General features: G+C 36.6%; 1 protein-coding gene across 1 annotated transcript in view; it reads right to left on the bottom strand.

Annotated features, from left to right (window-relative positions):
• The window catches only part of LOC113237846 (BTB/POZ domain-containing protein 17), a 33,398-nt gene extending 11,908 nt beyond the window's left edge, over positions 1–21,490 (bottom strand). The window contains exons 1-8 of the mRNA XM_026474539.1: positions 21,413–21,490; positions 20,519–20,659; positions 18,292–18,389; positions 17,186–17,267; positions 14,858–14,977; positions 3,806–3,966; positions 1,913–2,029; positions 1,604–1,716 (exon numbers count right to left, since the gene is read on the bottom strand). Coding sequence (XP_026330324.1) covers positions 1,604–1,716; positions 1,913–2,029; positions 3,806–3,966; positions 14,858–14,977; positions 17,186–17,267; positions 18,292–18,389; positions 20,519–20,659; positions 21,413–21,490 — 910 coding nt within the window. The remainder of the gene's footprint in view (positions 1–1,603; positions 1,717–1,912; positions 2,030–3,805; positions 3,967–14,857; positions 14,978–17,185; positions 17,268–18,291; positions 18,390–20,518; positions 20,660–21,412) is intronic.
• Positions 21,491–27,520: the final 6,030 nt, after the last annotated feature.

Raw genomic sequence — 27,520 nt, 5'->3', positions numbered from 1 at the left:
AAAAATGAGATTAAGGGTCGTATTCCAGAACTCTACTCAATGCTCAAGTCAGGACTTGAGTATGATTTCAAGCACTGGCAATACGACCCTAATGGCAACGACTTGAGTATGATTTCTAGTGCTTTAAATCATACTCAAGTCCTGACTTGAGCATTGAGTAGAGTTCTGGAATACGACTCTTAGCATGATTTCACAACAGCGAAAAAAACCGTTTTAGTGGCTCCATAGTTTCCGTTCAGTAACTTCAACTTTTGAAAGGTGTCAACGTCAAATATGGAAAACAGGATTTTTTCTGAAAAACATGATTTTTTCAATGACCCAACTCTAGAAACATGGGACTTGACAACTTATGTCTCAGGGTGACGGCTTGACGGCTCTCCGTGGCACTGCAACTGGTACGAACAGGCGTGTCGCTTAATTAAAAATAATATAATTACCGATAAGTCCAACACGTTAACTAATTTTACTTGTTTTAAAAGGGAATTTTCTGAATGCTGTCTTTTGCTATTTAAAACGAATACATGACCATTTGTCACTTAGCCGCGTTTTGGTTAGTGGGCGGCGGATATGCTGACTCTATCTGTAGTCAGTAAGTAAGAGCGGTGGCCCCGGTGTAGCAACAGACGCTGGTTGTCCGATCAAAGGAATTCTTCTTGGTGTTCTTGGTGTTACAAAGATTAGCTTCCATTCCGCAACGTAAATTGAGCCTAACTACAGTCTGTCTTGTTTGAAGACGGAGTAAAATAACATTTGCAGGATTGCGAGTTTTCTGTAGCCATGTAGATATTGTCGACAGTTTTATCGATATATTGTGAAAGAAAGTAAAATTTAGCCAAATTGCCGGAATTGTGAGTGTTACGACGTCCTAATGATTACCAATTGCACAAGTGCCTTCTTCAGTCTTATTTTGACAGTTGGCCTACTAGTATCAAAATCGACTTTTATTCATATACATTTTAACAAGAACAGGCGAATTCGATTATCTACATTGAATTAAATTACTTTAAAATATGTTTCTTATTTGCATTTTTAATTGACATAGTTCGTATGAACTTATAAATATTGACACTTAAAATGAACCTGTGTTCAGCAGTTGGACGAATAATGGGCCGAGGATGATTCAAATGACACAAGTTCTACTATTTATTACATAAGCGCGACCATTATTCAGTCGATAGTTGATAGAATATTTATCCACTGCAATCACTAGTTGCTTGCACGAGGGCAACACTTTTGGGCAATGAACTGTCATTTTACTCCATCTTTAAAAATACAGACTGTACTACCTTTAGTACATTCCGTTTAATTTTTAAAATAATAATAATAATAATAACGCTCACACTCAACATAGCCCCGCACTAGGGAGACCCTGTGTCGCGGGTGCTATGGACACACACATAGACAACCACAAATTACACCCAAACTCACGAGAGAAATAAATGTAGGCCATACAAAAATTTCTCCCTGCCCGGGAATCGAACCTGGGACCTCTGCGTGGCAGTCCGGCATGGTAACCGTTCGGCCACGGAGGCAGTTATAATTAAATATTAAGTATAATATTAAGTAATTAAGTAATTTTTAAAATATTAAAAGTAAGAAGTACCTGATTGATAGCTCATAGCAATCGCCATTCGTTCCATGAAGAAATCTTTGTGTTCCTGTGTCAACGGGCAAAGCAATAGTTTCGCGAGCTGGTTTGGACACATCATCGGAAACCTGGAAAGAAAAGGAAGTATACTAAATTACTCCACTAGTTTGTTATAATTATTAATACAAAGAGCGAACACTCAGAAAAAATTCCTTCGATCCGGCCGGATTCGAACCGACCTCTTCTAGCGTACCGTGCCAGACGTGAGGTTTTAATAACAATAATATATATACTCTTGTTTACAACAGACAAGACAATACCTACCTGACATGTGAAAAGACAGCAGCGACAAGCGATTCCCAATGCGTTTTCTTCTCGGCTTCGTTAAGATCACTTGTGTCTAATCTCTCGCGTTGTTTGTTCAGCCACCGTACCACAAAGCTGCAAATATAAATAAAGTCACAGTCAAAAAATATTACGACACCTCCTACGTAAAGTATCGTAAGTCGAAATTACCAAGTTTACAGGGGAGCCTTTTAAAGTTCTCCGTTTATTATTTCGAACATTATTAGCCGTTTTTTAAATTTTATTATTGTCGTAGTTTTTATAATTACATACTATAGCAATTGTCTTTTTCATAATGTTGATTTTTACCTCTTAGTTCCACTGTATTTACCTAATGAAAATTCGCATTTAGAAAAAGTATGAAAAATCTATTGATAGAAAACCAGCGTATGCTCTGATGTTCCTAACTCTTGTCTTCTAACTTATTTATATTTATGTATATTTACTTGTAGTTTTTTATGTATACATGTATCACACGTGTATTGTAAATGTGTAGTGTGGCATAAAGCACAGGATACACAGAGCATGTTCCTTAGGTCTCAGCCGACGCTGAAACAGGAACGACTGAAAATCAGCGTCTGTCTCGCCCGAGATAAATACAGAGACATATTGCTGAGTCGTATCCTTTTCTTCTTTTGCGCCACTATACACACTTGCTAATTTAAAATCACGCAGCCATTTGTTGTTTTAGTGTTAAGTATTAGATTTAAGTGCGTATAGTGACTCAATTTAATGAATAAACGTTTTTCTTTCTTTCTTTCTTTCTTTAATGATTGCCAGTGAGTGGAGGAACAATTAATCCCAAAATGCAAGCTTTTGCTTAGTTTGGGATTCGGGAGTTTAAACATTTTATATAATTAGCACCTACTTAGAATCAGTGAAATAAGTTTTTTTTTATGTAACATACCCATTGTTTTTAATTTTGCTGTATGTGTATATGAATGAAATAAATATTATTATTATTATTATTAACTTTTAAAAATCTAAACAAATTTTGTAATATGAGTTTTCAATAAAAAGTACTTTTCAAACTTAGAAAAATTATAACAATTTATAAATTTTAAATAGTTATGTAGTTGTTGTCGATAGTTTTATATATAGATTGTGATAGAAGATAACATTTTGCCAAAAATGATTGCATTGTCAATGTTGGAACGTTCTAATGATTACTATGTTATTACCTTCTTTATTTTTATTTTGACAGTTGGCCTACTAGTATCGAGATAAATTTTTAATCATATACATTTTAATTAACAAGAAATATTGAATTAAAATGAAAAATTTTAAAATATCGTAGCTTTACTTTCTCAAACTCGTATCTTAGAGTACAAAGTTACTGAAATGCAAAAAACGGATTGTGTATACAATTTTGCATGCGGATTTCACATCATATTTCCTTCATAATCAAATACTGGTTTTAACTTATTCTAAAAGTAAAGCATCCAAATTAACACTCTTGATAAAAAATTTAAAATAAATAGAAAGTTTTGCAATCTCCTGAAACAGTGTAAGGCATCGATATGTCTCCTCTTTGTATTTTTCATGAACATAGTTCTAAATACAGTGTATTGTATGTATGAACTCACAAAAATTAACATTATAAATGAACTTATGCTTAATAATTGGATGAATAATAAATAGGTCGTGGATGATTCAAATGAAACAAGTTCGGCTATTTATTCCAAAAGCGTTACCAACATTCAGTCGATTGTCGATAGAATATTTATCGACTGCAATCATTGGCTGCTCGCAAGCGGGCAACACTTTTACGCTTTGAACTGTCATTTTACTCCATTTTTAAAAAAAAGGCATACTATAAGTAAGACCGTATCTGTCTGCAAAGTGGATTAATAAAAAACACTATATACTGACTGGTATAGCGTCATCTCGTTGTGAAGCACCACGTCAGACTGCTGCAACAGCTGCACCAGAGTCTCCCCTTCCAGTTCCGCCAGCTCTGCGTCCACGCCCTCCCCACTTCCGCCCTCCGCCCATACCCACTCCAGATTCCACTTAACAAAGTTCTGACACGCCTGTATCAAAATTTTGTATTTTTATATTATACGTAGTAAATATACAAAAGCAAATTGTATTGTGCGTCGTGAACCTGGCGGTAAACACGTCTGTCCATAACAGGTTCAGTGCACTCTGAGCTTTATGTCGCAAAGATCTGAGGATCTCTATAGTACCAGTATGGCTTTTTGTCAAAGAGTTCGTCCAGGGAAATACTGCCACCTTACCTATTTCTGCCGCCAAGCAGTAATGTTAGCATTACTGCTTACCGGTTTAAAAAGGTAAAGGTGCTGTTGAAATTAGAGGCACATGGGACTTGTAAACTTATGTCTCAGGGTGACGGGCGCAGTGGCAGTGCCCCTCAGTTCTTTGCAATTAAAAGCTCTGAGTGGCACTGCAACCGTTACGAACAGGCAGCTTATTATCAGGCGCACGACTTGTTCGTCCCGTCACTTGATAATATAAAACAAAAAAAAATTAAAAAATCATTTATTAGCAGCCTTTATGAAACTTTCCATTCGACTGCAGACTGCTATCTTAGACTGTTACCTAAGAGTACCGTTATCAGGGCGCGCTGCATTTGTTCCACTCTTTCATGAATTATAAAAAAAACCGACAGGGAGAAAACAGTGGAAAAGCTACAGAGATTTGATAAAATAATAGGAAGGAATAGAGACTGTATCTAGGGAGTCTAGGAGAAAGCGAAGTATAGAGGGCGCTGCGAAAGTGTTCGCTGCACGGAAGAAAAAAAACAATGGAAGCGCCATAAGCCTCGATTACTATGAGAATCGATGTCGCCAAAACTCACACATACTTAATTTGAAACACCACAAAATCTTGATATTGACTGGCCGCAGTTTGAAATTTAAAAAGAAATAAATTTTGGATTTTAATTTTTTTTATTCAATTGATATTCAATTATTTTTTGTGTGAAATTACTACACTAGTTTGTTATAATACTTTTTTTGTCATAATACAAAGTTCGAACACTCAGAAAAAAATCCTTCACTTCATTCGAGCCGATGCGACGTCTTCTAACATACCGTGGCAGACGCTATACCAACTAAGCCACGGAACGAACCAGTGGACCTCACGAATTTTGCTATGTACTTGTTGTCATGTATTTGGTTTTTCGGCGAGTTTTTAGCCGTAGCGCCATCTATGAGAAATCTAAGTATTTCGTCACCCAGTTAAATACCTTTACAACTATCAGCACTGGATTGTTATTATAATTTCACCCTATAATTATACAATATTATAACTTTACCCTGATGGCACATAGTTGAAAGTTCAATATCAGAGGGTAGTGCGCTACCGAATCGAATAGACGCGTTAACGTTGAGCGGATAAAATAAATTCATTTTTAAATAGTTATTGAGTGTTAAAGATTTAGTTCCCCGGTTAAATGGGGACTAAATGTAATGCTTGTGATGCCGCGATATATGATATATCGTTTATGAAGTGTGGTAATGACAAGTGCAAGAAATTGTATCACCTGAACTGTCTGGCAATAACACCGGAAGTATTTGAAACCTTTACAGAAGAATCAAAGAACAAATGGGTATGTCCTGAATGTGTGTGCACTAACCCAAAAAGGAATGACAATAATACACCAGTGAGAGGCAGCGTAATGAACAAAACATTTACGCCTAATAACTTTGTCAACAATGTACGCGGTAGTCGTCACAAAACGACGGAGTCGCCTAAGACGAACGACAACGATATGAGTACATTGTTACAAGAAATGCAGTTATTTCGGGCCGAAATCATGGATCGTCTAGATAATCAAACTAGAGCGTATGAGCAACTACAGGATCGATTCCAGAATACAGAACATGAATTAACTGAATTAAAAAAGTGCATGAGGGTAGAACACGAATCGGAGGAAATAAAATTGTTGAAACACCAGGTACAAGTTCTTAAATTAAAGAATGTAGAACTGGAAGAGTCGTTACGTGACATGAAAAAGAAGAACGTTAAGTGGGCTGATAACACACCACAAATATCATACGCGAAAGTACTGTCACAAAATCAAAAGGAGGTAGTTATTTCTGCGCATCAAGGTGGGGCCACAAAACCAGTGGTTCGGCCAGTGGAGGAAGTTCGGAATACACGGGATGTAACCAGTGAAGGAAGAGTACATTATAAGAACCCATCTTCAAATACAAATGATACCAATGAAAATAAAGACAAAGAAAAAGGTAATGGAAATGATTGGACTGAAGTTAAGATGAAGAAAAATAGATACGTAAGAAATGAAGTACACAAAGGTGGAAGTACGGGCATGGAAATTCAGGGTATAGAAAAAAATAAATTTCTACATGTTTGGCGTTTAAAAAAAGATACCACCATTCAAAATTTAGAAAGTCACGTAAAAAAGGTGTGTGGGAAAGATATTACAGTTAAAATTGAAAAATTGAATCCCAAAACCGAAAGAGATTATTCTTCATTTATGATAGGAGTACCAGAGAGCGAGTATCAAAAATTGTGCAATCCGGAAGAGTGGCCACTAAATGTCGAATTCAGTGAGTGGCAGTGGTTTCGAAAACCGTACGACAAACCGAAGTAATATTAGAAAACCAATTGAAATTTTTTATCAGAACGTAAGAGGTCTTAGGACAAAATTAGAAGAGTTTTGTACGAGTCTGTCGTCTTCAAGTGCGGACTTATTCGCAGTTACTGAAACCGGTTGTTATGAATCTATAATGGACGCAGAATTAGCACCGGTGGGGTACCAGATCTTACGTTGCGATCGAGCGGACGGACGAAAACAAGGCGGCGCGTGTTTCGTGGCCACACCGCGTTTTGAACTGCGAAATGTGCCAATACCGGTTGACGTCACTTTGAATGAACGAAAGTTTGAACTCGCGTGTGCTGCAATATACCTGCGCGAGCGTTTTTTGTTTTTATCATGTATTGTTTACATTCCGCCGCGAAGTGAAGACGAGGAATATATGATACTTTTTAGAATAATAGAACAGTTGTGTACTAAGTATAATAATATCATAGTAATGGGTGATTTTAACTTGTATTCGTGTAATGTTAATATTCGGAACTATTTTGAATGTTTTTTAACATATTGTGAATTCACGCAGTGTAACAATGTAGCCAATTGTAACAATCGTCAGTTGGATTTGGTTTTATGTTCGGTTGGTGAAAGATTAAGTGTTGAAGTGAGGGCAGCCTCCGAGTCGCTGGTGCCGCTGGTGGACGGGTACCATCCCCCACTTGAAATATCAGTGCTAGTGTCGGGTCGTGATGCTGGCGCTCCGCGTACCCATGTCGAGCCGGTTTCTCGTCCCACAAAGCCACAGTGGAACTTTAATAAAGGTAACTACCCATTATTATATTCGTCGATTAGCGATATAGACTGGGGGCAATTATATAATCTAAGTAATGTGGAATCTATTTTGAATTTTTTTTATAATAGTCTTAGAGAAATTTTTGATAACTGTGTTCCGTTAAAAAACATTCAAATTGGTCGGCAAACACGGTATGTTTACCCGCAGTGGTACAATTCTATCTTGATTAGTGAAATAAAATATAAAGCTATGCTTCACAAGCGATATAAAGCTAGTAAGCTACAGACAGATTACGAGACGTTCGCTCAGTGCAGGGCAAGAGTAAAAGTTATGATTAAACATGCCTATGAGCAGTACAGGGACAGGGTGCAAACCCACTTAACAGAGGACCCCAGATCCTTTTGGAACTATGTAAAATCTAAAAAACTGAATCATGACGGTTCAAGAAAAATATTGAAAGATGGGATGGTTTTAACGGGGGAACAAAGTGTTAATGAGTTTGCAAAATATTATCATTCGGTGTACGGTGCGGACCGAGCACAACTAAATGTTGCCGCTGCTGTAGCTCAGGCGGGGGGTTCGAATGTGTCGGCGCGAGTGCATGTGCAACAGCTGACATCGAGTGACGTTCTGAGGGCGCTCGCTAAACTTAAGCCGAAGAGATCAGCTGGTCCTGACGGCATCCCGGCATTTGTATTTAGGGACTGCAGGTTTGTGCTGGCAGAGCCACTTGCACACATTTATAACATGTGTTTAAAATCAACACTTTTTCCGGAAATTTGGAAAATAACTCGGGTGATTCCAGTTCCGAAGGGGGGCTCTGGAGATAGAGTAGACGGATATCGTCCAGTAGCAGTTTTATCGACTCCTGCCAAGGTGTTCGAATCGGCCTTGCAGTACTGTATTTTACAACAGGTTAGTTCACAATTATCTGAGGCGCAACATGGATTTCGGCCAGGTATGAGCACCACCAGCAATCTCATGAACTATATGACCGAACTCATACCAGCAATTGACAGTGGAGGCCAAGTAGATGCCGCATATTTTGATTTCCGAAAAGCGTTTGATGTCGTAGACAATGATATCTTGCTTAGGAAGTTAGCTGGCATTGGATTTACGCCTCATCTATTGCATTTTTTTGCGAGTTACATGAATGACAGACAGCAGTACGTTGAGTATGGTGGGCACCAGTCCGAACCTTATTTTGTGAGGTCAGGGGTAAGCCAGGGCAGTAATCTGGGTCCTCTCCAGTTTGTAATAATGGTTAATGACCTGCCGAGGGTCATTCGAAATTCAAAATGCTTATTATTTGCAGATGACCTAAAAATTTTTCTTCCGATCGGTAGTGCAGCGGACTGTGCATTATTACAAAACGATATTAATAACGTAGTTTCATGGAGTGAGCAAAATAAATTACAGTTTAATACGTCGAAATGCGTTACGATTTCGTATACTCGTAAACATATTCCCGTTAGTTACGATTATAAAATAAACTCTGCAACATTACAGCGGGTAAATTAAGTTAAAGACTTAGGGGTTCGGTTTACGTCTGAGTTAAAGTTCCAGGGCCACATAATTACTATTTGTAAAAAAGCGTTTAGAAATTTGGGGTTCGTTCTTCGTATGGTTCATAATTTTACAAATACACAAACAATAAAAGCTTTGTACAATGCTTTAGTTCGAAGCCAACTTGAATGTAATGCACTCATCTGGGCTCCAAGTGAAATTAAATATAATCTTATGTTAGAGCGAATACAAAACAAATTCACAAGATATTTATATATGAGGTTGTACGGGATTTATCCTGCCTATCCGCTTAGATATCCTAGCCTATTTATTCTTGGTATGGTTGGGTATAACAGACTGGAAGTACGTCGAGACTGTTCACTGGCACTGATGATTTTTAAAATAATTAGAGGTAGAATTTTTAATCCTAGTATACTCGAAAGGGTGTCTTTGTGCGTACCCAATGACTACGTGGGAAGGCGACGAAAACCGCAGTTATTGGCAGTGCCATGCTCTCGGACTAATCTTAACCAAAAGGCCCCATTCACACGAGCGTTACGAATTTTAAACGAGGTGGCGGACAGAATTGATTTGTTTTCATGTACACTGTGTGAATTCACAAGAATGACTCTTTTTATTGTTTGTTATGTTCAAATATTATATAATTTGTAAATATAGGATAATTTATAGAATTTATGGTTAGCACCTACATGTATATACAGGAAGATTTTTTTATCACTATCCAAATTTTTTTTGGGCATTAGGTATCGTTAATAGAACCCATTTCTGAAATAAAATATGTAGGTCATATTTTCACAATAAAATAATTTTCCCGATCCAATAATCAATAAAGCGTGGTAACCATTTCTAGCGTAAATTTCTCTAGTACGCAAGGCGGCAACATCAATGAACACACCTGCGCGCGCGGCGCGGAGACGGGAAGGGCTAGTTGCGGGGGAGGGCGGAGGGGTACCGGGAGCGGCGACAAGTCACGCACAAAGGTCACGCAGTCGCCCGCGCATTTCCGCCCGGCGAAAGCGTGTTATCTCGTGCGAATTGCGATACATAGCGCAGCCCCCGCGATGTACTCAAACCGCGAATATTATGAAATGGTGCGATGTTATTTATTAAGTGGCGAAAGTTTGAACGGAGCTCAAAGACTGTACGAAGCGGAAAGCCTCCCTCGCCTTCGCAACCAAGGTGTAGTGAATCCTTCGATACCGAACCGTGCCACGATTCTCGCTGCCAATCAAAGGCTGTTAGATCATGGCCAGTTCACTTCTCCTTCACATGCACAAGGGCGTGGAAGGCAAAGACTGCCAGTAGAGATCGAGGAAGAAATCTTCGATTTTTTCGAAAGAAACCCTCGTGCAAGTACTCGAGATGCAAGCGAGACGCTTCGAGGTCAGCCAGTACGCCGTCTGGAAGCTGCTCAACACCGCAGGGTTGCACCCTTACCACTTCCAAAAGGTGCAAGCATTAAGTGATGCAGATGCTGCGCCCCGCTGAGCCTTCTGCGAGTGGCTAATTGCGCACCCGACGGCCGTTATAATGTGGACCGATGAGGCTTTGTTTACGCGTGTCGGATTATACAATCAGCACAACGAACACTGGTGGTCATTCCGAAACCCACACATGATAAGGGAAACCTATCATCAAGTGCGTTTTAGTGCCAACGTGTGGGCCGGTATCGTAGGCAATAAAGTACTTGGGCCGTATTTTATCGAGGGACGCTTGACCGGTGGCACGTATCTGGATATGTTGCGTACGGTGATCACGGACTTTGTGGACGAGGTGCCCCTCGTGCACCTGCGCGACTTTTATTTCCAACAAGACGGTGCCCCGCCTCACTACGCCGCCGCGGTGCGCGAATACCTCGGCGCTGAGCACGGCGACCGCTGGATCGGCCGCGGAGGCCCCGTCCCGTGGCCAGCGCGCTCACCGGACCTGACTCCATGTGACTTTTTTTTGTGGGGTGAAATTAAAAGACGTGTGTATGTGGAAGAGGCCCAAAGCCTAGACGAAGCCTAGACAATGTGCAGAAACGTGCTAGACTCTGTTTAGAGAGAAATGGTTTGCATTTTGAACAATTGCTAAAATACACTTAGTTATTAGGATTTTAATCTTTTTTTTTTGTTTTATTGTAGGCAAGTTGAATTTCATTGATTTTAATTATTGTACATTCTAAGTTGATTCAAATTTTTTAAACACGCCTTATTGCAAAAGGTGCTGCCTACCTACCTACTTTGTAAAATTGCCTTCTGAGTAATTTAAACCTACCTACTACCTAGCTAATTTAAACGTTAACGAGTAACCTAAACTACCTTATCACTATGAAATTTAGGTAGGTACAATAATGCCTTTTGCGATCTGACAGTCCTAAGCCCGTTAAAGTATGAAGGAAAAATTTGCAACTTATGGATGTTATTATTTGTTATCAATCAAATGGCGGGGCGGGGGGCGGAAGCGCAATGCGCGGTGACCATTTACGTCAGGATTTTTTTGGATAATTTTGTAATGCCTTATCTCAATATTTTAGTACTGAATGATACTAAAAGAAAAAATACGTATATAATTATTTTCATTGCAGATCATAATATGAAATTTTGGATAGTGTTTAAAAAATCTTCCTGTATACATATTACATTTTTCTTAGTTAGTAGTATATAAGTCACTTGAGTTGTACTCTATCACATTGGCTATGCATAGCTGTAAGGGTAGATGTAAAGTTATAAATAAATAAATAAATAAATAAATAAATAAATAAATAAATAAATAAATAAATAAATAAATAAATAAATAAATAAATAAATAAATATCATCAATACCTATTTAGAAATTTCAATCAATGTGTTGCCATCTAGCGATTAATTGCTGAACGACGACGGATAGGAGTTATTAATTTAGTTCTCCAAACAAGAGGCAACCATATTGCAGGGGTATAAGCTTTACTTTCGTTTCTTGTACATACAAAATATTTCGATAAACAGAAAATTGATTTTTTTTTAAATAAGGCTTTCTGATGATATGAAATACCAACACGGATAATATTTTTGATGGGGCTATCATTTTCACAATCCAAAACAGCACAATAAGGCATTTTTCTAGGATTTTAGAGAATTTGCACGCAAGAATGGCACAACCATACCATACAAAGCGAAAATGGCGAACTGAGCTGAGATATGTCTTTCGAGACCTATAGTTGGCACGCGTTAAACGCTAACTATCCACTTCTACTGTACTTTGTTGTACTTTATTGTTCTGTGTGTTAGCAAATTCTCAAGTGAAGACTTGGGTAAGTAAGGTAGCATTTAAGGCATAAAATGAAACAGCTTAATACAATTCACTTTCAATCATTTATTTCCTTTTAATCAAATAATATACATGATAGTTCGTTACTAAATTACATAATAAAAGAAGACAGTTAGTACATACCTGTATAAATGAACTACCTTTATATACGGCACCCATAGTATCCACAATATTACCTCTGGCTAGGAAATTCGAACACAGACTGCATAAATTTTCTATTGTGACCATACCACCAAGCTTCGCCCTACCACCGTTTTGGTGGGTTAATAGACTGTGATTTCGTTGGTTAACGCTTTTGATAGACCGATGCTTGATTGATTGGCATTTCTTTTAGAAAGGAATTTAGATACTTTTAAAAGTTATTATAGCTAAACTAAGTTAAGAAATGATATCAGGCAGGCATTAATTTAGACGTACTTTTTTAAAGAAATATAATTAATATGAAAAACCTTTCAATTATAATAATAAATTCGAATCGATTACGTGCTTAAGGTATGACAATAATCGATACAAGTTCTAATTTGTATTCGTTACGCTAACATGTGTGTTCGCTGTATAGAGAAACGGCAGGACGCTTGCCTGTAAGATAAGTTAGTCGAATTTCTTATTTCCTTTTAAAATTCACTAGATTCAATTTAAGATTCTTCAATAACAAGTTAAATTTACATTGGTGAGTGTATTTTTACAAGACGTACAAATAGCAACAGATAAAACACATCTTGCACTAAGTGGGATTATCATAATTATTTATTTATTAAGAGCTATAAAACGCGAATATTACGATATAGTACAACTGAATACTATGACGTTATGAACTTGGATGATGGATGAAAATGAAGGACGTAACACGATATTTGACTAAGATTTAATTATTTAACATATTATAAAGCAATGCGTGTGCGCACTATCGGCGATCGTTGAAGCGAATTTCTAAACTTGAATAAAAAGTGGTGGGGCGCTCATTGGACGCCCGTCTCCCGCGGCGGCGATGCCTCACTCTTCGGTGGCCTGGTGACGTTGATGCTGGATTCTCGACAACAACACAAATAGAAACCAGCGAGTTAAAGGTCTCTGATTCTACGAACACATACCCACAAATCTAAAGAGTGGTCTAAGTGATGAAACATTTTATACCCGACTGAACGAGTTTTGTTGGATTTTTTGTTTCACGTTATAGAGGAATTTTATTAGAAGAAATTGTGTTTTTATTTTTCTCAAACATGGTCGGAAATGTTTGTATTATTTTCACAAAACGAAACGGAAGTTTGTCATTTACGGACCGTGCGAATTCTTCCCGTCCAAGTCCAGAAAAGTAAGTATGAAGATCCATTACCGTCCGCTGCTATAAACTTTTAAATCTGCCTATTAACAATAAACTATGTAAACAGACAAAACAAAAACTCATATCTAGCCAACTGCCCAGCGTTACTAATTAATTTATTATTTTAATAAATTAATTAATATAATTATGACTACTAAAAATGAAACAAAAAAGAAAAAAAAAACGGTAAATAATTTTTCCTATTTTTTCATTTCTTTTTTATTTTCATCGTCAAAATGAGTTCTAGTGAGAAGAGCTCTAACAAAAATACTTTAGTATTTAATTATTTAATTATTTTTACTTTTTCTATTATAAATCTTTCTCTTTTTAATCTTTTATTATTTCCTCACACTGTTTGGGAAAAACACTATAATATGCCTTGGCGGGAAAGGGAATTGATTGACTCGTATTAATAAAATAACTCATACTCGTCCAGCAAACCCGTACTTCCCGGCTTCTGCAATAATCTACTATTTATTTGACGTCGCCGTCGTTGTATTTCGAAAATACTTTGTTTTTTTACTTGTTTTGCTACTTTGGAGTGCAAAAATGATAGTCACACACTTGGATATATATGTATATATATTATCCAAGTGTGGTGTTTCCTACCATATTTAAGTGTTATTTTATTTCATTTTAATACATTTTCATTTTTCTGTTTATCATAATAATTTTTTTGTTATAAGAAACAAAAGTAATCCTTACGAAACGTCGAATCTTTTTTGGAGAACTAACTAGACATCTTGAATTCGTCGTCATTCAACTATTGACCGCTAGATGACAGCACATTGATCAAAACTTCAATATGAAATCAAAACGGAAGTATTTTTTTAGAACATCAAGTGACGGGACGAACAAGTCGTGCGCGTGATGGTAAGCTACACGCCTGTCCATAACAGTTACAGTGCCACTCAGAGCTTTAAATTGCAAAGATCTTAGGGGCACTACCACCGCGCCCGTCACCCTGAGACATAAATTGACAAGCCCCATGTGCCTGTAATTTTACCAGTACCCCTACCCTTCAAAACCGGAACACAGTAATGCTGACATTACTGCTTGGTGGCAGAAATAGGTAAGGTGGCCATACTACCCTGGACGAACTCTATCACAGGGAGCTCTACTGTTACTACTACTTGCAAATAATAGCTATAGAACTTTCACCGATATACCATCAGGGTAAGGGTTGTCACCTCTTTTTAAATTAGAAACTACGACCAATAATTATCAAGATTACATAGTATTTAAAATTATGATAGTGTAACTTTTGGCCACAGCCGTTCTGATAGTAAGTTTTTTTCCGTAAGTGGTACTTGTATTATTTTGTTTTATATTTATTATTGCTGTTTATATTAGTAGCGATCATTATTATAACTTGACATTGTATTTTAAATAGTATATATTTGTCATATGAAATAAATGATTGTATTGTATTATGTCAATGAACATAATTGAAAATAAACTATGACTCACTTTGGCGACTTCGTAATGTCCACACGCCATGGTGTACTGCATCCAGGCGATAAGCTGGCCAAGCTTCGCCGCTTGCGCGATATGCTGTGTCATATAGCTAAGGCAGAGTGTCACTAAATCCTAGAAATAAAGGACATATATGTAAACAAAAGGTTTTTGTAGTACGTCAAGGTTTTCTCTGGCCATTATTAAAGGAGAAAGCTTTTCAGACATTCTTTTTTCGGAATTCCGAAGAACTACTAAAGATGGATGGTAACTTTGCTACTCTCAATTAATTGCATGCGCACACACAAGCGCAATTATTTCGCACGACTTAACCTTCACTGGCTTCGCGGAGTTACAAAGTAATTCACTTCTATTTCTATTAATATTATTATTTCTTATTTCTAGTTTCAGAGTAATGCCTGAATGTATTATTTCAAATAACTGATTATAGCTTTTTTAATAAATAAAAAAGATGTTTGTTTATACAGGGTGACTGGTTGAACGAAATAAATATTTAAAGAGATGAATGAGTAGCTGATACCCATCCCGAATATGTAAAAATAACACGAGTATGTAAAAAAAAAATATTAAACATTTTTATTTAAAGAAAATACTGGCTCTAACATTTTGTATTACTCTGCGCGTGACACCGCGTTCGTCAAAACAAAATCTTCTGCGCATGTGCATTAGACACCCCCGCCACTACTCGTTGAAGGCCGCTTGCGCCGGGTACCCCAATCCCGCCCGCGCGTCCCGCCGTCCGCCGGGTTAGTTCGTTTACGCCCTTCTGTAAGTCAGGACGTTGTGATTTTGCGATTAAACGCACGCGCCGCCGCCGCCGCGCCGATCTTTGTTTTCCGTGATACATCGGTCTATTCAACTGTGTAATTCCGTGGAGTGCAGTGACACATAACGATGCCTTATCACTACACAAATGAGGAGTATTGGGACATGATACGGTGTTATGTTATGGCAAATGATGTAGTTAGTGGTGCTAGGGACCTGTACCGTGAAATGTTCCCTAATCGGCGAGTTCCATCCTACACTTTAATGTTAGGACTCAATTTTCGTTTGAGGACTTTTGGGCAGTTCACTGTGCCCTGGCATGCTCAAGGGCGAGGAAGGGATCCGTATCCAGTGGACCTACAAGAAGCGATTTTTGAATACTTTGAGCATGACCCACGCCGGAGTACTCGAAATGCAGCAAGACGATTCGGAGTGTCACAATGGACAGTGTGGAAACTCTTACACAGAGACGGTCTTCACCCGTACATTGTTAAGATTGCTGTAACTTTGTAAATTTAATCAAAATTAATTATTGTAAACAGGTATGATTCCATTTTTTAAATACGCCAAAAATACCAAACCATGCTCATACCTACTAGCTTAGTTTGTGTTTTACAACTGCCTAAAATATTGTGTACTTTAAAAAATAATTTATCGTAGTTTAATTGGTATTTTTGCCTGTCCTAAGCCAAAATCAAAGTATGAAGGGAAAATGGAATTATTTTTAAAACATTTTAAGCGAGAGAGGCTTGACACGCGCTCGTAGCGCGGGGCGCGGCGCGGCGACGGGCGGTTCATTTTCCTAACAATCAGCTGTTCGTAGAGTAGCTCAAACGAACAGAGTATTAGCATTTGTAAAATGGTACGATATATTTTTTTTATAATGTTTTGAGGCGATATTTTTACATATTCGGGGTGTGTATCAGCTACTCATTCGCCACTTTAAATATTTATTTCGTTCAACCAGTCACCCTGTATATAGTCGGTGTTTTATAGAAAGGGCGATTACCGATAAATTTTTCAGAGAAGTACGATTCAGGTTTTCAAGACTGTTTTAAAATATTTGCGTCCTGTTTTAAATTCAGTTTTTAAAACTTAAACGTGAAACACACAGAGAGCGGGTGCGGATCGGGCGTGTTTCGGGTCGGGACCGCGACAGGTCTAATTCCGTGTATTTATAGGACGACAACACATATACACCCATAGCGGACGCGAGACGGATGCACGCGCCCGCGCTCAGTGTGCGTCCGTCCCGACCCGGCCCAAGCCCCACCCGCACCCGGTCTCCGTGTGTTTCACGCTAACCTGTATAGATATCGAGTTCTTAAGTTTTCGCGATTGTTACACATAGGAAATGATACTGTTATTTCGGATAAAAAACGCGTTTATTTGTTTTTTCAAACAAACGCCGCTCCGGGCCGGGAACCAGTTTCATATCCAATGTATGGCAACTGCCAAAAACAAAATGAAAAAAAAAAAGAACCCGATAACTGTCTTCAAATATTCTAAAGATAATTCAATTCAACAATTTCACATATGATCAAATTTGAAACTTACCCTAACATTGTACTTGTCAGCTAGCGATAGAACTGGCAATACTGTCTGATGCGATATCCGAATCTGGCCTGTGTAGAAGTACCTGAAGTGAAAACATTTAGAGATACGTTGAAAAACGACTTATGGAACTGAAGGGAATGCTCTGCAGTACGTGGATTCCTTTTGAACTTAAATGATTTGAAAAACTCAGTCGGAGCTGTCCTTGTTAAGTTGACAAAAATATACCTTGTATTATTATTAGGGTTGCTTCATTCAGGGCCTATGCATCCCCTTGTCACTGCGACCATTGACTGATCTATTGTAATCACCACTAATTACAGTGCAGAGCCAAGGCCGACAGCATTAAAGAAATGAAGGACTTTCCTGGCTCTGACAGATTTAATGTCCTCTGGTTGTGGCATGTGCCTTCCCAGTATGGAACTTCGTACGCCCATCAAGAGGTAGCATTGGGTGAGTAGATGAACAGAAGTCTTATCCGCTTTGTAATAATAATAACAATAATAATAATAATAATATTTAATAATTATAACAATCTAGTGGAGTAATTTCACATAAAATAATTGAATATCAATTCAATATAAATTTAAATACAGTAAATAGTGACATCTCTAGCCGGGGCTGGTAGCTGTAAAGGTATCTAACTGGGTGACGAAATACTTTCATAGTATTCTCATAGATAGCGCTACGGCTAAAAAGTCGTTGAAAAACCAAAAACAAAGATACGACAATAAGCACATAGAAAAATTCGTGAAGTCCACTGGTTCGTTCCGTGGCTTAGTTGGTACAGCGTATGCTAGAAGACGTCGGTTCGAATCCGGCCGGATCGAAGGAATTTTTTCTAAGTGTTCGATCTTTGTATTAATGCTTATAAAATACTTTTAATTTGAAAAGTAAGTTGCTGACTAAACAAGATAAAAATTAGTAAGGCAACATCGATTGTTAATTATTAAATGAATATTCATTAATTCAACTTTCTTTACAACTACTAGGTTTTAGCAGAACGCCAAATATTACCATAATTAATTGTAAATTACAATGGCCAGTTTTCAAGAAAATGAGCAAATTCAAAGTCAGGGCATAAAATATAAGTCCTGAGTAACACTCACTTCAAGAAGTGTGGGAACACAGACGCAGCTGTAGGCGTCTCCTGCAGCACGATGCGGCTCTCGCGCCATTCACTCCACTCACGGTTCATCAACATCACCTGAAGCATTTAATGGCACACATATTTATTCATTTATTGCATTGTCACACTTATATTATATTAAGTACAGTGCCTTGAAATGACCATATGGTACTTACTCATTATAAAAGTAATAAAATAAAATTGTGATCATATTAAATAAATCATTACAATTATACATGCATAAGATAAACTGAGAAGAATATCGGAAATATCTAAAATTAATTACATAATAAATTATATTTTGTCATTAAAAACTTATGTTAACATTATAATAACTTTCATTGATGAGGAATTCTTTTAAATGTTTGGAAAAAAATGTAATTCTTGAATTTTTTATGTAAATTGGTATGTGATTGTAAATTTTAGTTACCATAACTTACTGTCCAGAACAAACTAATTTCAATTCAGAAAATCGTACATGTAGTTGATGTAGGTTTCTGTTGTTACGTTTAATTTATATTTTTGGAGTAAATAAATAATAATAAAATCGTTTATTTATCTCTACACATCAATAAGTAAATATAAAAATATAAAGCTAGTGTTGTGAGGTAAAAAGGTCTGTAGCTCAGCACAATGGCGGAGTGTTTCACAACGCCGCTGATATTCTGCTGCAGCCTGCCATGTTCATAAAAAGAAAAGAAAAAGAACTAACACACATTATCATTCTAGTTCTAAGATTTCAAGCCGATTATTAGATATTTACCACACACATGAGTTGTTATATACATTTTTCATTACTATTACACACAGAGCACTATCCCCACACAACTACACTACAATGCCTACCTCCATGGTTTGCCTGGACAATAACCAATTAAAACATTTCTTATGGAAACTATGTAATGACTAAATATGACAGTCTTGCACAGACGGGGGAAGACCATTCCACACCTTGGAAGCGGCGTATTTAAAACAACCCGAAGTCCCGATCAAAGTATAGACAGGTAACTTATAAATACGACCCCGACCTCGCAAAAAAGAAAGACTGCTTTTCGGTATCAGTTTTTCAAAGAGGTAAATCGGAACCTTAAACTTATGTAAGGATCGGCTAATTTCAGTTAGAATTAGCCATATTAAGCTGTTTGTTATCAACAAGATATGGTGAAATATGTTCCCTTTTATGTGTTCTAAAACTGTAATGCATACAAGAATTTTGCACTCTTTGAATAGCCTTACCAGTCTTAATATACAGACGAGGGCAACAATGACGTCACAGTACTGCACATGAGGTAACGCCAGTGCATTACATAATTGCAACTGTATTTTTGGACTTAAACAACGTCCCAAATTATATAGGAACCTAAGAACGCCAAAACAACAACCTATTTTCTGGACAACATGTCGTTAGAATCTAAGCTCTTCATCCATGAGAAGACTGAGAGTGCAAACACAATCCTGCCTTGGAATTAAAGTACCCTTAATAGTTATCACAGGATCCATATCCTTAATTAATTTGATTTGTCTATACCTACCAAAAACGATAAAAACACTTCCCTGGATTCAGAATGAGGCCATGACAATCAGACCAGTCGGCCACTGAATCCAAATCTGAACATATTTTGGTAACAGTTGCCATAACGTCATTAGGATCTGGTGGAATGTGCATGTCCAACTGGGTATCATCAGCATACAAATGGTAATGGCAATGGGTGATAGCAGATGGCAAGTTACTCGTAAATAAGGAAAAGAGTATAGGTCCTAGTACGAAGCCCTGAATCACACCTCATCTCAAGTTAAGTGGTCTAGATTTCCTAAGACTGCCTCTACTGTCAGAACACAAACCCATATGGCTACAATTGGTAAAGAAATTGATGAATCATTTACATACTGCGATCGAAAAACCAATGGATTTAATTTTATTATTACTCTATTCTAACTTCGTAGGGACACAATTCAAAGCTCGGGTGTAGTCCAGTAGTACCGGAATAGTACCCTTTCCATAGTCAGCAACAGTCAAGACGTCATCAGTAATATGCATCAACGCAGATGTAGTGCACATGACTGCATCCGCAGTATTATTGAGTTATCTTCTAAATACTACAGTTTCTTTTTCTAATCTACAGGCCTAGTCTTCTAGTAATTAGTGGTAACCACTGTAGATTACGTATAAGGGCAGTAAATTAGTCAAATCCATTTCATTTTCGTACCTGAAACACCTCACTGCTAGCACACAGTATAAGCCGGTGTGCAGGGTAACCAACTCCCCCAACTTCCAGTGTAAGGTCACTCATCAATTGCTCCGCATATAGATTAGCTATCTTCAGCAACACACTTTTAGAGTTGTCTACCTGCAAGTTAGATGAACAATTTAAAAGAGAAATTTACATAACTAATTAAATCAGATATAACTTAACAGCTTCCTACAAGGTTCTTAACCCTAAACTTAAAACCCTTAACCCTTAAAGTTTAGTTGGTTATAGGCCACCATCAAGCTACATCAAATCTAGGCTAGTTTTGGTTGTTGAAGTTGACTATACAACTTTCCCATGCTGTTACCAGTTGTGTCCATCTCTTGTCACTGTATTGTAGGATGTGTCCGGCCCACTTCCATTTTGATTTTAGGCCATGTTTTAATGTATCTGCCACTTTAGTTTTCCATCTTAGTTGTTGACTTAATTCTTACTTCGTTTAGCTCATGCAAATAACGTTATAAAGCAAAAAAGAGAGCTTAATTGCTTATTCTTTTGCATAAAACTACACACTGGACTGTTTACAAAATTATGTAAACAAAAAAAAAACCTACAAATCCCCAGATATAGAACTGGCTTATTAAACCTTGATCTAAAGACGGAGTGTAATATAGAAGAGAACCGTGCGAAGCAATGAAAACATAAACGACAAAGCAATAATACAAATTAAATGTAAACCAAAATATCGTCATTAAAAATTTATCCATACAGTTTAACAGGATAAAGGATGAATGATTTCAAAACCTGTTACTATTTTCATTTGAAAAATAGACTGAGCAAAGGGTTTCCCTTTGGTAAATCACCTGAAAATAATTGCTGATAACAAATATTAGCATATTACTGTTATCGTACCTCAAGATCATCGCTGTTCCCATCGTCTCCAGACTTGTCCGTGCCCGACACTTGTCGGTCCACCGTCAGGTAACTCATGGTGAATCAATTTACTAAAACTTTCATCGGAAAAAACTGTTTTCAATTAATTCCCCAAATAAATAAAAAATATTCCACTAACATTTTATCCACACAAGAATTGTCAAATTGCGCTTTTAGGGTACAATCTCCGTGATATTTATTTATTACAAGTAAGTAGGCGCTATACGCTATACAACTTCTTCAATTATTTTCTCGTATGTAACTCATGCACAAAGCAAAAGTAAGCGTAATTTGTGTTCGTATTATGTAGAGTTGATTTTACTGAATATTGTCGATATCAATATCAATATCTCAGATTAAAAAACATGTTTTGTAATCTGAGATCAATATTATTCTAATTTTCTTCTTCAGGGAAGTGCACATCAAGCTTAAAACTTTGAACCGTTTTTATCTCAAACAGGAGAAAATCGAATTTAAGTGTATAGTTTGCCGTGCTTTTGATTCTATATTTTTATATTTAATGTATGCATATACATATGTACAGGCCGCACATGTTTTTGTTTAAGGAAACAATTTTAGGCTATAGTCCGTACACGTTACCAAAATAGACGTGTTGGCTTAGAATAATAACGCATAGAATGATAGTTTCATATCAAACGAACTGTCACAAGTGAGGCAACAATCAAATTCATGTAGGCTAGTTTTAGTAGTAGGTTAATTTTCGGTTTTAGTGAATATTTATATAAAAATACAAGTTGAAACGCGTTACTTCCTTGTGGAATGTAATGTTAGTTATCTATTTTATGTTTGTCTGACGTATTGTTACACTCATTTACCGCACATTTCGTCATTATTAGCTAAAATTCTGGAGCTGCTCGCGGTGGAAGTTGACCTTCAGCACTGAAGGCCCGCCCGCTCGTGTAGGCCCTTTTGGCGCGCTTCAATTTGCCTCACTTAGCGTGTGCGGGCTAGGTTTCTATGCGTTATTATTCTAAGGTACAGGCCTTATTTATCGAAAATAATAACATCAAGCTTTAATGTGCTACCCAACCTACCATCCTTTTTCATGCAAATTTCATACCTCTTCCATAATCTGTAATTCTGCTTACCCACGTTGCATTGGACAAATGTGAAGGCAAAGCCATTAACACTAAAAAAAAATTAACCTAATCCTGTTGACAGTTGTCATTAGTGTCACGAGTGTCACTATAGGAATTGGTTTACTCTTTGGGAATTGGAAAAAAGAAATTACAAGAGAAACCATATTTTGTTCCACTGAACGGTGGTGAAATAAATATTGTTTTAATGAATTTAAAGCCAATTTTAAGTAAGTGTCGATAAACACTTCTATACCAGCTATAATGGGTATACAGAAAAAGAAAAACATGATAGTTATCACAGTTTGTACGATCTCCAGCTTCATTTTGTATCAGTTGTATTTCTTTTTCACTATTACGGCGGAGACCGGCGGCGGCGCCGAGGGTGTGTCCCACCAGAAGGTACTTTATGCCGCTTACGACGTGAACGGGAATAGAGTGTTACCAGTTCTAGACCCCAATGAGCTGAACATATACGATGTAGTACAATTACATTCTGATGCCGATAAGTACATTAACGAATTTGGATTTATTCGAGGAGTTTTGTTCTCGCACTTATTCTTGTACAGAACAGGAAAAAATGACTTTTTTAAATGTTTGAATTCGGAACAGACCATACCATACAGCCAGTTAAATGATGATTATTGCGACTGTAACGATGGTAGTGATGAACCAAGTACTGGTGCTTGCCCAAATAGCATTTTTTATTGCGATTTCCAGTATTTTAAGAAGCCGGTGCAATTGAATATGGTACCATCTGGTAAAATCAATGATGGTATCTGTGACTGCTGTGACGGATCTGATGAGTTTGACAGGCAATACAAGTCGATATTAACACAGTCTGTTAAAAACTCTAGGCATTATGCAGATTCATGCCTTAATACATGTTAGAAAGTATTTATTACGTTATTGTGAACAATATTTTATTGTAGTCTTAAATTTATTGAGTATCATGATATTTTACTACCATGGTATTAAATTATTTTTGTGAAATTACTCCACTAGTTTGTTATAATAATTACTAATACAAAGATCGTTCTTAAAGAAAAATTCCTTATCTGGCAGGATTTGAGCCAGTGTCCTTGCCATACTGTGACTGATGCTCTCCCAACTGAGCTATGGAACAAAAAAGCAGGCCCCACCAACTTCTCTATATGCTTGTTGCATCTATTGTTCCATAGCTCTGTTAAGACACCCCTTGTGATCCACTGTATGGCAAGGTCGCTGCTTTGAATCCAGCTGGATCAAATTACTTTAATATTTTATTGGCTTCAAAAGTATTGTCCTGAATATAGCATTTTTAAAATTATTACATGTTTTGTTGTGATATTTTGTAAATTGTTTATTTAAAAGACTTTTCAGAATGTACATGGACAAGTTTACTTATTGTTTCATTATTTTTTTTAATGTTTAAAAGTTTAATTATATTTGTTTCAATTGAAAATAACTGGTAATTTTTGAACTTTTATTCCAGCGTTTTATAAAAAAATCCACTATAAGCTAGTTTTGCACAGTATAGCACATGTACTAGCCTATCCTATATTCCATAGTTTTATTATTAAGAAGTTTTCATTGTAGCTATTTCAAGGCATATCTATGTGACAGTGTTTACTTAGGTGTTGTGGAGTTAATGGATCTACATTATATAATAAACATCATTGTTTTTCATATACTAGTGTTGTAGTAAATGATTTTTTACATAGTCATTATAATTTGAAGACCTCTGTGAGCGCTAAATGAGGAGGTCTCATGTTCTATTTCTGGTAGAAGGCATTTGGAAAACTAACTTTTCTGAATCACTTCTGATCTGGGTCTTTGGAGTAGTGCCCCAGAATTCACTTGTTTGCTCTGGTACTCATAGGTCTATTCTTTAGTTTGAGACCAGAAAATTTGTGTGATTGTCTGAAACATTAAGTATATTGATATTTAGGGGCGTATTCCAGAACTCTACTTTGATTTTGATTTGATTCAGTATGCATTCAATACTTTTCAGTCAAGTTTTTTTATATGTCTAAAGTTACGTTTATAATTATTTGTAAGATGTACAATCCATAGTTGTGTAGCTTTGTTTGTATATAATGCTTATGTTTATTTTTTCTATTACATCTTGATATATCATGTTTGAACTTTTTTGTGAAAATTATGTTTTTTTTGAAGGAGCCTATTTATACTTTACATATGCTTTTGGATTACGATGAACTTGGCCATTCAAATCATAGTTATTAATATCATTATTATGATTGTATAATTTTAGTGCTGTAAATTATGCTTAAATAATATTTTATGAAGACTGATTTTATTGTATTAGTTATCGTAAAAATAAGCAATGTAATAAAATTATGGTGAATAAGTACTTTGTCTCTTTTCAATGTCAGGTAGTTTTGCCTTGATAAGATTGAAGATAAAAAACATTTTGTTTTTTATTCTTATCTTGATCCTGCCGAATAACTATCGTCACAGAATCGATGTATTGTACAATTTTCTATTAATGTGCCTTTTTTGATGGTGACATTCCTTAAAACATACAGGCTAGCTTAGAAGAGATTTCAAATCAAAATTTTTGGAAGAAATATTTCTGATTGATTTGACTCTTCATTGGGATCTGGCAACTATTTGTTTTTTTTAAAGTCCTCTTTACATCATATTTGTGAGGAATGCGCCTTGTCATAAAATGAGTCAGCACTTTTCAAAGGATATAAAAAAAATTAACTACATTTCGAAAATGAACTTTTAAGTTAATTCTTTACATAATAAGACTATGGTACTTTAACTATTAAGGGAATGAACTGAAGGGGAGAAGCGATTGTCGATTGTCGATTGATAGTCGTTCAGTTCAGTAGGTGGTAAATAATTTTAAAATTCTGTTAACGAGGTATGTAACCTACATTTCTCGGAAACATAATGCTATAATCTCAGTACAAAGTGTAAAAAAAGTCATTCATCCCCTAGTTTGCCACCCTTATAGGTGGAATATTTTATTCAAATTTAAATGGGATCACAACTGAGGTACCTTCTTTCCAACAAAAAAAGAATCATCAAAATCGGTTTCACAAATTTTATCGCGTAACATACATAAAAAAAACAGTGGAATTGAGAACTTCCTCCTCTTTTGTGTTGGTTAAATATAACTTGAAAATTCTTTTACCTTATTAGGTATTAGAAGATATAAAAGATATTTCTTTTATCATATAAGTGTAAGTATTATGTTTACTTCAATATTTAATTACGACTTTTTGAAGGTATACTTAGCGAGTTTTATATATAAAAAAAGAGTTGAAGTTGTTTTGAATATTTTGAATTTATCAAATAAAATTGTTGTAAAACTTTTGAACTGTCAATTTCCGGACCCCATTGAAGAGAATCAAATCGGTAAGAAAATTCGGAAATACTTTTTTTCTAGCTTCGTTTTGACCACGTTTTCGCCTTGACCTTTATGACAATCACTTCAGGGGCCAAATATAGAATATTACGTAGGGGCTAGTACTTATACTCATCTATGGTATGTATATTATAAAACGTCTTCTGCGTTATACGGAATACAATCATTTAGGATCCATAGAATGTAACTGAACAACTAGCAATCGAATGATTGAATATTACAAAAGATTTAGAGGATAATCATAGATCGCAAAGCTTAAAATTTCTGCGACTATTACCTACTCTTGGAATCGGCGACGACGTCCTAAAAATACATTGTTGTTGCGTTTGTATCATATAAGATGGAAAAAATTTGTATAGAAATTACTATTATTTTGTTCCTGCTTGTCACAATATGTCAGCATAGCGGTTATTTTACGATCTTGGTTTGGTATATAAGCACATCTCGATCGAATCAATATGATTCGAACAGCACCTGTGACTCAATTAAGGTCTATCCACACATATCTGGGATGTGCCCGGGCCGTGCTTCGTCAGGGGCTTAAAAAAATATCGTTGCGTATATTTTGTATGAACACGTTCACACATGTCGTTGTCCGGGCCGATACAAACTAGCACGCCCCGTCCACGTCCCGGGCTCGGCCCTGGGGTCTATATGGGGTCTACTCTCGATCTCCGTCTGACATCCGTCCGAAACAATTAATAAGTAATACTTGACCAAATGAAAAGACGCGTGATGCGAATGAAGCTTCATACTGGATACTTGTCTTTTGATTTTGTCGAATATTACTTAGTTGACAGTAATTGTTTCGGACGGAGATCGAGATTACCCCCACTGAGGTGTATGAATAGTTCTTTATTCTTCTTGTTGTTGGTGTTGTCAATTAGTGTCTAATATGAGCGTCTAGATAACCTGGATCATTTAGAGTTTCATGGGTCATGGGCGCAATATTCGACTTTAGTCTTATAATTTTAGAGATTATTTAACAATTCACCTGACACTCAGTCTGGAACGGACAATATTATTGTTGTCTCGTTTATACGGTTTGCCTTTCGTTAGTTCGAACTAAAAAGTCAAGCAATCGATCAGCGAGTTAACGAGTTAGTGGATTAACGGATCAATGAGTTTAGCAATCAATGCATCAACGGCCCATTCACTACCTGCTTGGCAGTCCGCCGTGCAGGCAAAAGACTGGTCACACACTATTCTGCATATGGCCCTCGTACGGAGTCTCGCAGGACGCTGCGACTACATTCATAATCCTGCATTACGTGGCGGACGGCAAGCAGACTGCAATTCAGGATAATTAATGCTCCCTTTTATCTTAGTATCTCATAATAGTTTGTGATCCTTATTGCTCCGTGGCGTAATGTCCATTACATAGTAATTTTATAAGTTTTTAATCTGTTTTTCGGTATGTTGTGATTATTTAAGAGTGCACTAACTAATAATAGATTAGTAATTTTGAATGCTCATAATTTTTTTGGTCTGTATTTTTGATTTGTAGGAGTTATGTTTGTTACTTGTGATTTAACTTTGTAAACATTACCCATCAGCAGGAAAGAATAAAAGCTAATTGTATAATTAGAATTTTAAAACGCCAGGGAAGTA

Source organism: Hyposmocoma kahamanoa, unplaced genomic scaffold, assembly GCF_003589595.1.
Source record: "Hyposmocoma kahamanoa isolate Upper Pololo Valley unplaced genomic scaffold, ASM358959v1 94, whole genome shotgun sequence".
NCBI classification, from domain to species: Eukaryota; Metazoa; Arthropoda; class Insecta; order Lepidoptera; family Cosmopterigidae; genus Hyposmocoma; species Hyposmocoma kahamanoa.
Note: the sequence above shows the minus strand (reverse complement) of the source record. Positions and strands in the feature narration are given on the sequence as shown.